At 33.8% G+C, this 13107-nt stretch overlaps 1 protein-coding gene across 3 annotated transcripts in view; it reads right to left on the bottom strand.

Annotated features, from left to right (window-relative positions):
* The window catches only part of NFATC1 (nuclear factor of activated T cells 1), a 201418-nt gene that overhangs the window by 166335 nt on the left and 21976 nt on the right, over positions 1 to 13107 (bottom strand). For all 3 annotated transcript variants that reach the window (XM_051970558.1, XM_051970556.1, XM_051970557.1), the window contains exon 2: positions 3752 to 4853. In XM_051970558.1, coding sequence (XP_051826518.1) covers positions 3752 to 4853 — 1102 coding nt within the window. The remainder of the gene's footprint in view (positions 1 to 3751; positions 4854 to 13107) is intronic.

The following is a 13107-nucleotide window of genomic DNA, read 5'->3' as shown; positions in this document are numbered from 1 at the left end:
GTAGGTATTTCATGGAGCTATCTACTCTTTCTGTGTCGATTTCTTAATTCATAAAAAAAAATGTTTAAATAAAAATGATTAAAAAGTACTTCTAGAAATGAAACAAAATCAAATGGTAAGTAGACTCAAGAAACATCAAGATATCCTTATTACCTTTAAGATGAAATAAAAACTCCTCTTTGGTAGTTCTAAAGTCCTTCATGATATGACTCTAGTCTATCTTACAGACTGATTTCAAATGATAGCTCCTAACAAACTCTATGATAAAGTCAAATCGACCAATTGGCTAAATAATAGATACTACATCCTGGCATGGAAGACTGGAAAGTGCCTTGGTTCTGGGATGAATAGATCTGGACCCAAAACTTGCATGTGATGCCTCTTTACTGTCTGGGTTAAATTAGCTGAGTCACCTAACTTCCTTATACCACAGTTTCCAAATCTATAAAATCAGACACAATGAACTAGTTGATTTCTGAGATGTTTGATCTCATACTTGTATGCCTCTCTTTCAACTATTTGCATAGTCATTCTCCATAAGTGGATTGTTCTTTCTTCTCATTCCTTCTTGTTGGTAAATTCAGCTAAGTGGCACAGTGGTAGAGTGCTGAGATAGGAATCAAGAAGACTTAATTTCAGTCCACCGTTGGATATTTTATTTATTAGGTAAGTCACTTAATTTCTAGCTGCCTCAGTTTCCTTATTTATACTGGTAATAATAGCACCTACCTCCCAATATTGTCCTGATTCCTATTATCATTCAACCCTAGATGCTACCCAAATTACTTTGAATTACTTTGTATTTGTGTATGTTTTTATATATTTAACTTGTGTGTGTTGTTTGTCACAGAATACATGTCTGAAGGCAGGGATTGTTTTGGTTTTGTCTTTCAGTTCTAAGAATAGTGCCTGACACATAGGGGATATTTAATCAATATTTGTCGGACTAAGTTGAATTGTTTAAATTAATATGGTTTATTTTTCACTAAGAAAAAAAAGTTACACAAATTCCTTTTAATTTTATGGAAGCGTTATTTGAAAGAGGAGAGAGGGACAAAATAGCAGGAAAGAACAAAATCCAAATACATTAGGGCAAATTTCTCATCAAAAATTTCACATTGGGATGACTAAAAATACAACAGTTTCTGTTGCGTAGTTAATGATCCTATTGACGTCCATCAGCAGTTGTCCTGCAATTTTTCATGTATGTTAATAAAGAGGTATTCTTTGTGGAAGGAAGTTTGGTCAGTATCTCTGACTGGTAAAATAACTTAGCATCTCCTTTCTACAGTAGCTTCCAGCTGCCCTAGAGCACCAGTTAATGAGATCACATGGAAACATATTGCAAAGAACCAGGAAACATATTTTGATGTGGGACCAAAACAATGGAAAAATGTTAACTTTGTAATCCTCTGAGGATGATTTTGTACATTTATATGTTTTTATATGTTTATATTAGGGAATTGGAATGCTGTGTGCATATCTACTAAGAGGCTTTCTGTAACCAAAAGATAAAGATAACATAATAATCTGACTGACATGAATACTGATTGAAATGTTTAAAGGCAAAAAAAAAAAAAAAAACTCTACTCCCATGCCTTTTCAATAATTAATGTCATTAATGCCATAGATTGAAACTATAAAATATACTGAAAGTAGAGGACAAATTGACAGAAATTCCCAAAGAATGTATAGGTTATTCAACAAATCTAGAGAGAAATTCAATAAAGAAATTCAGTATTGTGAGCATGTATGCATATGTATTCATACATCTGTGTAAACTCAAGAGAATCTCTATTTTATACTATGACTAAAACTGTTTATTCATTCCTACTGAACAAATCATTAATTCCTACTGAATTAATATCTATTGAAATTATTCCTATGATTTCTTTTTTTAAAAACCCTTTCTGATGTAAATGTCTTCATTCATGATTTTAATCTTGTGTGTATTTCTATAGGCTTGTTTTTAGTAGTTTAATGAGATATAGAAAGAGGCATGGAATATATTTCTGTGAACTGCAATGCTTACTATACCTATAATTAAGTCAATTTAAAACATTTGTCATTTTAATTCATTGCTCTTTAAGTGGGTTCATTTTAAAATATTATTATTATTTATCATTTATTTTTTAAATATTGATAGTTTACTAGTTGTTGAATTTAATTTAAAAGTTGCCAGATAAAGGAACAAAATAATTCTATACTTATAGAATGAATCAGCCTCTGAATCATAATATTAGTTCAGGTGACAATTTTAAAGATTAGGTAATTGTCCAATACTGTATGCGGATGTATTCTGATGGAAGTGGATATCTTTAACAAAAAGAAGATCCAATTCAGTTACAATTGATCAATGATGGAATCATTGATCAGCTATACCTAGAGAAGGAACACTGGGAAATAAATGTGGACTATTTGCATTTTTGTTTTTCTTCCCAAGTCATTTTTACCTCCTGAATCCAATTTTTCTTGTGCAACAAGAGAATTGTATGGATCTGCACACATAACATGTATGAAACTGCCTGCCATCTAGGGGTGGGGGTGGAGGGAAGGAAGGGGAAAGTTGGAACAGAAGTGAGTGCAAGGGACAATGTTGTAAAAATTACCCATGCATATGTTCTGTCAGTAAAAAGCTATTAAAAAAAGATTAGGTAGTTGTCAAAGTTGAAGTTTTCACAGAACTTTAGAAATTGTCTCATAAGACTCAAGAAAACAATCTATTGTATTTCTTGGTTTTGTCTCTAAACTTCATTAACTAATAGTATCTTCAACCTATTCTTTTGGGAAACAAATTAAAACAACAAACAAAGGAAAAATCACTCCACTTCTTGCAATTGTTTCTTTAAAACAAACATAGATTCTTAAATGGATTCACAGGTAAGATGACACTGAACTCTCTACTTACAGTCTTAATCCTAGAAAATCATATAGCTCTTTAATTATACAAAAGTCAGGAATAGAGAGCGTAGTGTTTTTAAATAAAGAGTTAAAAATATAAAAGCTATTTTAAGACTGACAAACTATCTTATTGCAATAAAAAACTAGTATTTCCCCAATTCAAAGATTCCTATGCTGCTATTAATTTTTATTTTCTTATCCTTCTACCCTATCTCTCCTCTCCCTCACTCTTTCCCCTATGCTTTCCACTTCTCCCTCCCTGAATGTTGGGAAAAGAGGCAAGATTGAGGTAGAGAATGCCATAAAGACAAAAAGAAAAAAAAAAAAAAACAGTTAAATGACTAATGATGCTACAACAGATACTATCACAGTTGTTTCTGTATACAAAATAACAAGACTTCAATTGGAAGCACTTTATAGGAGGTCATTAGTGGGTCACCTGTTGAGGAAGCATTTGTTTAGTTAAAAATGAAAAGATTGGACTAATTATGTAAACTGATGTGGCAATAGTAGACTGCACTGTTAAAAACACCAAGTTCAGAATATATTTGTGTTTCCTGTCACCAGACTTCCAGAGACCAAGAGCTCAGTCTCAAGGGAAGAGAACACTGTGTTGTTCTTGAAACACCAATATGGCTGGTTGTTAAGAGCCACCTTTTTTTCTGCTCCATGGGAATTTCTCAACTTGAGTCACATCTGCACCCAGATGCAATGACAGTAGTAAGATACTGAAATTAGGAAAGGAAGTGGAATAAATAATCAAAACAGAAATCCTAATAGCTTAAGCCTTTTTTTTTTCATTTTGTCTTTTTAAATGTATTTGCATAAAAACTATCACCATAAATCTTACCTCATATATGAAGTGGGAGACAGAGGCTTTGGTTTGGCCCATGGGTATGGATGTTGTGGCACAGAGAGGTACTGATCACAAAAATTTCCTTTCCTGATATGCTGGAAGCTGGAAAATTCTTCAGGTGATAAATCAGACGTGGGTGATATGGTCCCATGATCTTCCCCAGCTGGTTCTATCTTGAGTGTCATGGAAGGAGTGTGCTCTAAGGCAGTTTTCCTGGACTTTATAGGAATTCCATCATTCATGTCTATTGTGCTGTCTGTGGTAAGGGCATTAATAGCAGCCACAATGGCAGAACTGGTATATTGGTTGGTGTTTCCTAGCCATGTCTCATCTGTCACACTAACTCGAGGAGAATTCTGGGGAGATGGTGTTGGTGAATGATGTGGTGAGTAAGATGTCTGCCTCCCATTTAGATTATATTTTCTCTTGTTACAAGGAGAAGATGGCCTGGAGTTACGGGTACTGAGCCAGTTTTCCTCTGTAATACTTGTTCTTGGGGATGTAGATGGAGAATGCCTTGGAGAATTCAGCAAATTGCAGGCTACCATACCCCGTGGAAATCCTTCCTCTGGGTCAGTGGTTTTAGGAGAGACACAAGGAGACTGCCATGGCGATGTCTGAGGAGATGTATATGGGTAAGAATAATTGGATTCATATGATGATGCTTCCGAATTACAGCTTCGGGAAGATAAGCTACTAGCTGGACTCAGGCAAGATGGATCTCTATAAGCTTCAATGTTTGGTAGATTCAAGGTGGCAGTAGAAGGAGATCGTTTAGAATTTGGTATTGTTTCTTCAACATCAGCATCATGAAAAAACTGGTTGTTGTTATGATGAAGTCCCAAATAAGAAGTTATCTCAATCCGAGGACTTTCTAGCGCTGGGGCTCCATTAGGTCTGACATTAGAAGAAAGATAATATCCTGAGGTCCCACTGTCAATACTGCCTCCATATCCAGAAGGATGATTTGTTGATGGTACAACTGAAATGACTGGATTAGATGTCTGAAGATCATGGCATGGGGTTGACAATGAGGGATGGGGCACATTGAGAGGCAAACCAGCATTGATATTTGAAGATGTGTAATTATAGTGTTCTGGAAGAAAAAAAAATTAAAAGAATGGTATGAGTTGTTGTTCATTTGGTAAATGTGAAGCCATTGGCTTAATGAATTCTATGAAACTGTGAATCTATTATCACCCCAAAACACTAAAAAAAAAGGGCACATGTAGACCAGAATTCAGAACAAGGAGTTTAGGCATTTAAACATCCTATATTTTGAAAAGCTAAGTATCATAGTGTATGATCATAGTTAGGTCTTTCTTGATTTGTAACTCAGCACTATATTCACTCTACCACACACCATTTCTAGACAGACATTCAAAATTGGTGTTAAATTTACATCAAGAGATTCAAAATACATCAATTGAAGGATTTAAACAAAGTACATAAAATAAAACATATAAGGCCCCCAAACTGTGTTTGCATTTATGTTAAATTGCAAAAATTAAAAAAATAAACATTTTAAAATTTTAAAAAAATAAGGGGAAACAATATTACTTACTTGTAATGAAAATAAAATTAAAATGAAAAAGTTACAGTGTCCCAAATGACAATGAATTCATGTATGGAAATCTACCATGATATGTTATATGTTGCTTCTACATAAATTCTAGATTAATCCAAAAACAATAAGAATTCTACAAGCTACTAATAATGTTTTAGGGTCTATAGTTCAAAGCAATGCTATGTTGGGTCACATAGCAAATATCTAAGGCAAAATTTGAAATCAGGTCTTTCTCAACTGAGAGGAAGATAAAAAGGCTGTTTATAAACAAAGCAGTGAGTATATAAAAATGTTTTAATTGATAATGTAATTCTATTTAATTAATAGGCACCACAGCATAATAGTGTATTGAATCTAAAGTTAGGAAAACCTAGTATAAATACCTGTCTTAGAAACTTGCTGTGACTCTAGGCAAATCATTTAATTTTTCCAAGAATCTATAAAAGGGGAATACCATCATCATCATCACCATCAAGCTATCTCATAGGATTGTTTTGTTTTTAATGAAATAATATGAATGAGAATGTATCTAGAATATGTATGTATATATCTAGAAATACTACATAAATATGAATTATTGTTATCAATTGTTATCAATTGGGCAGTGATAACAACTATAACTTCAAACTACAGATTTCTATCATTATTAAGAATTTATAGAACTCTCCAATTGTATTTTTTTTTTTTTGCCAATTCTTACTCCATTCTGCCTTGCCAGGGTTCCTCCTTCCCCATTGCCTGACTTTGCTCACCATCAAGCTCCCAAAACCTCTCATAGGGATTCTTCTGATAAAAAGTCATCATCCTAACCATCAAACATTTAGTCTCTATGTTCTTGAAACCTGCTTCCCACCATTACTCCACTACCCTCAGACATGTCCATATAGAGATGTTTTGCATGCCAAAGAAACTATTCCAGCAGTGTAATTATGAAAGAAGCTTTAAGTCAAAGTGATTCAAATGGAATGTGTTATATATATATAAAATCACAACAACATCTGATTCACTTATCTCTATAATCACTCAACAAATACTGACTACTTCATACCCAACTTCATCCCCATAATGCTAAGCCCTGTAGGGAATTTACAGAAACCTAGTAAAGAACTGCGGCAATCAAGGAGCTTCTAATAATATGATCAAATTATATGAGACTTTAGATTGTAACTCCTTGACATCAGAGACTGTCTTTCATCTGTCTTTCTGTCCTCAACACTTAGCACAGTGCCTGGCACATAGGAAACACTTACTAAATGTTTATTGATAGACTGACACAATTAATAAAAATCCAAGAAACATAACAGTTTTTAAACTTTTTAAAGTCATACAGATATTTTTATATTTTAATAGTGGAATCTTTATAAAATGAATATATTTTAGTTATATGATAATGGAAAGGGAATGAAGTATTAAGTATCTACCATATATGTCAAGTATTGTGCTAAGCACTTTATAAAATATTATCTTATTTGATTCTTATAACAACTTTTTGAGATAGAAGCCGTCCTCAGTAAGACAAACAGGTCAAGTGACTTGTTCAGGATCACACAACTAAATGTCTAAGGTCTGCCTCAAATACTTTTGTAAGAAAAAATTAATAAGCAATATCTACAGGTCTAAATATTTAGGGAGGTCTAAAATAGCAATAATAGAAAAAACAAGCTGGACTTGAGAGTTCACGCCTATAATTCTAGTTACTGGGAAGCTTGAAGTTGAGGGATCCCTTAAGCTTGATAGTGCCAAGCTTCCATGTTATTCCATTTGGGATTTGACCTCAATCCATCAATATTTATTAAGCATGGGGAACACAGAAAAGAAGCAAATCACAGTTCTGCTCTCAAGAAGCCTACAATCTAATGAGAAAGACAATATGTAAACAAATAAAGGCAAAGCAAGCTACATATAGGAAAAATAAGGAGAAAATTAATAGAGGAAAGACTTCCTGGAAAAGGTAGGATTTTAGTTGGGACTTAAAAGAAGAAAACATTAATAAGGTAAGGGGAAGGAGATATCAACTAATAAGTTGATGATGAAAATGGTGCAAATCAAAGCTCACATGCCAATTAGAGTGGGATCAGCTTCTGAGTAACCTCTGCATTTCCAATCTAAGTAAGCTTAGGAGACAGTCTAAAATATATACATATAAGGAACTAGGTAGCACAGTGGATAGGACCCAAGTTCAAAATTAGCCTCAGATACTTACTAGCTATGTGATCCCAGGGCATTTAACCCCAGAGCTTCTGAAAACAAAATAAATAAATAAATAGGAATGTGGGTAGGAATAGGAATCAGGTACATGCTTTAATTAATATTAGAATAATAAGGTTAGAAATAAAGTATATAGGTTTGTAATAAAGTTTCTCTTTTTTCCTTTGATCAGCTAAATAATAAAATAATAATTTTTCCACCTATAAAACGAAGAAATAAAACTTCAATGGGTGAATAGAGAGGGGTGAAACATGACCTAATAAATGACAATCTGGCTTTGGTGTTGTTGAGGGAAGATTCCACATTCAAATTCTTCTTCTGACACCTACTGAACACCTGGGTTTAAATCTTGCCTCTCACATATACTGGACCTAAGCAAAATAATAACCTTTCAGGGCCCTCAGGCAACTTCTAAGATTGTAAAGTGAGGGAAAGGTGCCAATCCAAGTCAGTATAGGAAGTTTCTTCACTCAGGAGTTACATATACCAATAAACATAAAGGAAGGGAAACAGAGACAGACAGACAGACAGACACACACACACACACACACACACACACACACACACACACACACACACACTGACAGAGAGACAGAGACAAAAAGAAACAGAGACAGAGAAATAATAGAGATAGAAGAGAGGAAAAGAGGTAAGTAGGTAGATGTAGATAGAAAATAGAGAAAGGGAAATAGGTAAATTATAAAGAAGGAAAATGTAGGGGGAGGGAATAGAGATCAGAAGATGAAAGTAACAGAAAGAGAGATAAGTAGATATCCAAATATATAGAGATAATGGAAATGTAGATAAGTTAAAAAGAATAAAAGGGAGGGGTAGAAATAAGAAAATAGAAATAAGAGAAAGAGGTAAGTAGATCAATAAAAAGGGTGAGAGAAACAAGAGACAGAGACAGAGACACACACAGAGAGATATATAGACACATTGATACATAAATAATGACCAGTGATTTCAATGGATTAGGGAACTTGGGTGAGGGGACTCCTGTCAATGCCCAGGTTCAGACCATGATCAATAATTTATAATTTTAACTGACTAAAGCACTGAGAGATTAGATGACTGGCCCAAGGTCAATGTAGAGGAGAGATTAGAGCCCTGATAGTCTACTCTGAATCTTTCTTTTATTGCTAAACTGACTTTAGAAAAAGCAGCCCAAAACAGATAGTAAACTTCTTCTAAGGCTAAATGCCATGGGATCATGAAGTCACAGGATCTTAGAGTGAGTACTGGAAGGGATATCAGAGGCATCTAGTTCAATCCTCTCATTTTACAGATAAAGAAATTGTATCCTTAAGGAGGCTAAATGACTTATCTAGGATCACATATACTTTCAAGAAATTGATAGTCAACAAATACTTGAAAGTTGAAAAAAACTTTGAAAATCATATTAACAATTACAAAATTCTCTATATGCATCCTAGTGCCTTGTATCCAGAGGTAATTAATAAGCATTTTTTATTTTTTTGTTGGACACTTCATTTGATCTTGAACACATATTTTAAAGAAGAAGAAATTAAGTTGCAGAAAATTTAATTGATATCCTGAGATCAATCAGTACTCTAACATGAATTTTCTGACTCCCAAATCTGATGCCTTTTCCATTCTTGCCAATCAAAGAGTAATATGAAGATAAAAGAAAACAAGGAACTGGATTTGGGAATATTTTCATGTAAATTATAAACTTAAAAATAGGAATTTTAGAAAATATCCAAAATCTAAATCCTTTGTACAAAAGTCTATCCAATCCTAGGTTTCCACAAAATAGCTTAGAGGCAAATAGAAACATTCCATGTTTTAAAAAAGAAGAAGAAAGAAGAAGAAGCCTTTTTGCATGCTGAAGTAGGTAAGATTGAAAACAAGTGAAAACAAGCCAAAGCTAAAAATTATTGAAGTGCAATTTAATTTGACCTTCTTGAATAGTTTGATTCTTCTATTGCTTAAATCAGCTGTAATAGGAGTTAACTTTTCCCTACTTAGTTCATAACTTCTAAGAAAACTATTTAATGATAAATATTTGAAGATGTTTGAATTTATCTAGGTGGTAGAAACAATCAGCAGAATGATTTCAGAGAGATTTGGAGAGACTTGCATAAACTAATGCTGAGTGAAGTGAGTAGAACCAGTAAAAAACATTGTACACAACAACAAGAAGATTGAGCAATGATTAATTCTGATGTACATGGCTCTTTGCATAAATAAGATGATTCAGGCCAATTCCAATAGACTTGTGATAGAGTTAGTTGCATCAAGAAAAACTGAGTGTGTATCACAATATAATATTTTCTTTCATCTTTTTTGTTGTTATTTGTTCGCTTTTTGTTCTCTTTCTCATTTTTTTCCTTTTTGATCTGATTTTTCTTGTGCAGCATGATAATTGTGAAAATAAACATAAAAGAACTGTACATGTTTGACATATATTGGTAAGGAAAGGGTGGGGGGAAGAAAGAGAGAAAAAAAAATTGGAACACAAAACTTTGCAAAGGTGAGTTAAAATCTATGCATATATTTTGAAAATAAAAAGCTAAAAAGAAAATTTTCCAATTACATTTTAAATTAATTTAGATCATATCTAGAAGCATTTAGGATCTGATACAATCTCCCTTTCCTTACCTTCCAAGCTGAGCTGTGCATTTACTATCTCTGACAAGAAAACAGAGCTATCTGTAGAGTTAAGAAAATCTGAATTCAAATATTTCTTAGACTTAGATACTTAAAAGCTGCATAGTCTTGAACAAGTCATAGTTTCTTCCTCTGTAAAGTGGGATTCATAAAAGCACCTAATTAACAAGGCTGTTGTGAAAGCAAATCAAAGATAATGATAAGCAAATATTAAAGCACTATACAAAACACTAAACAAACTACATCTACTATCATCATCATTATTATTCATTCTACTAATACAACTATTACTCAGAGTCTATATCCACAGCAATGACAGAAAATTTTTCAAATCATTCCACTCAATTCTGGGCTTTAAAAAAGAAAAAATAAAAATCTTAATAAATCAAGCATTTACCATTAAGTTTCCCTGATCTCCCAGACCTAGGAAACTTTTTCTTTTCCTCCCTCAGAATCCCTACAAAACTTTCTTTGTGTCTCTTTTATACATCAATCAAGCTTATTTTGCATTATTTATTTATTTATTTATTTTTCCTATTAAACAGTAAATTCCCTGAGGACAGGGACCATATTTTTCCTATCTTTATAATTCCCTCAGTTCCTGGTACAAAATTTGCATATTATAATGACATGATATGGGGGGAAATGAAATTAATTTAAGTATCAATTGCTCTCAATATACTACAGGTAGGGATAAATATATTATGTGCATATATGCACACCTATGTTTCTAAATATTCCTCTATATATTGGTTGAGTCTCATTGTCTGCAAGAAAACAAGGGTTTCTCATTTATTTTTAAATAAACAAGTTGTTAAGTAACAAATGAAATAAAATAAACATGTAGTTATGTTATATGACTATATAGTATACTTTTTAAACAGTTTAACATTCTAAAATTAAGCATGTTCTAAAAATGCTTCCTCCATCTTTTCCACCCCTTCCAGTATTTTTTTTTCATTCATGAACATATAATCACTGCTGCAGGTGTCTCCCACATGTGCTAAATCTATCTATGGTTTTCTTTAGGAGGTTTCTGTAATAATTATTAACACTGTCACCACAGCCTGAGATCATATATTTTCTCTCCATCCTCTGAGGGGTTTTCAGACTCTCCATATTAGATCTTTGGTCATAAATGAAGATTAAATGAAGGCTCCCTACATCTGGTTTATCGGTAGGCTCCATGCAACCAAACCATACTATTCTGTCTGCAGTTTTTACTATACCAACTTCAAACGTTTCTGATTTCATTATTGTCGGTATTCAAAACCCCTTCACAGCTTAGTAGATGGGCCTTCTTAACTTACTTCAGCTGAAATAATTCACCACCTAATGGCCGAATTTCTGGTGATAAGCCTCTCCTATATCTCAGTCCAAGAGGCCTATTTGCTTTTCCCAAACTCCTGCCTCCACACATTTGTACAGGCTATTCCTCATGCCTGAAGTGTTCTTCCTCTTCTTACCATCCTTTCCCACAGGAAAGCTTTCCTGATTCTTCTGAAGTAACATCTCCTTCCTCACATTTTCTTTTTAATCCTTAATATATATGTTACCTCCAGTAGAACTGTTTTTCTTCTCTTTATCTCACCAGCACCTAGCTCAGGTGTCATACATAGTCATACATAACAAGTGTTTATTAAATGTTTGCTGAATTCAATTCAATTATTAATGCACTAGTATTCAAAGACTTTTCAGTTTTCACATTCTTGAGGATCAAATCCTTTGAGGATCAAATCTCATATCAAATCCTTTGACACCCATGGTGAATTTTTATTGTTGTTCATTTAGGGTTTTCTTAGCAAAGATACTGGAGTAGTCCACCATTCTTTCTCCATTTCATTTTACAGATAAGGAAACTGAAGCAAACAGAGTTAAGTTATTTATCCAGGATAACATGGCTAGAAAGTGTCAGATCTGAATTCATGAAAAAGGAGTCTTCTTGACTTTAGGCCAAGTCCTCTATACCACCTAACTGCTCTCTAGAGGAGGTCAAGCCCAAACCTTAATGAGACTTCAAAATAAGACTTAATTAAAGATGGAACCTGAAACAAAAGATAAATTATCTGTATTTTCCTTTTTCTACTTTGTGAATACCTATATTTTTAGGCCTCAGAAGAAAGAATCAGGTTAGGAATGTTTGTCTCTTGAATGCCAATGACCACTGAATCCCAGGTTTTCCCTACAGCTTCCTGGATACCTTTAAACATTCTCCTATTAGACAGCCAAGACTTGCAATAGGGGGGAAGTTTTGCCTTCTCTGGTGTTTATTTCCAAAGGAAAGCTGGCTGATCCTGGTCTGGGACTAACTGCTTTCACTTTGTCCTGTGTAGAAATGTTTCCACCTCAAAGTACCACATGCTTCCCTTTCATATTTTGGTATTACAGCTGGTCACTGACATCTCCCATAAAGACCTGAGAACAGCACAAATAGCTGCCTGCAGCCCTTCAAACAAGGGTGATCTCCTAGCAACGTACTAGATTAAAAGGCCCCCAATTCCCACTCCACCTCTTTCTCTTTATTATATTGCACTGGAGTGCCCAGACTCCACTTAAGCCTCCCACTGAAATCTAGTGGGGCTTAAGGGCAGGCCTGCTGTGGTTATTCATTCTTCTCTGTAACCCTTCTATTTGTAGCATCCCAAGAATCCAATATAAAACAAAGGATGAATTTTCTTTTTTCACAAAAGCAACAACTTCAAAAGAACAAAAAACAACAGGCATGAGATGCTCAGGAAGCATTAGATATTGTGTTAAATATTAAATACTGCTTATTTCCTCCTAAATTCCTCCTTGGGAAGCTAAATGTATCCCATTGTTTCTGTGCTTAGCCTGAAATGACTATCTTGAGCTGTTTAACCTAAGAAATTATCAGATGATATTTCCTTAAGGTTTTCTGTGACATAAAGCTGGTTCACTGTGAATGATACAATGACAGGTT

The sequence above is a fragment of the Antechinus flavipes genome, chromosome 1 (assembly GCF_016432865.1).
Source record: "Antechinus flavipes isolate AdamAnt ecotype Samford, QLD, Australia chromosome 1, AdamAnt_v2, whole genome shotgun sequence".
NCBI lineage: Eukaryota > Metazoa > Chordata > Mammalia > Dasyuromorphia > Dasyuridae > Antechinus > Antechinus flavipes.
The sequence above is the reverse complement of the archived record's forward strand: the minus strand, read 5'-3'. Positions and strand labels throughout refer to the sequence as shown.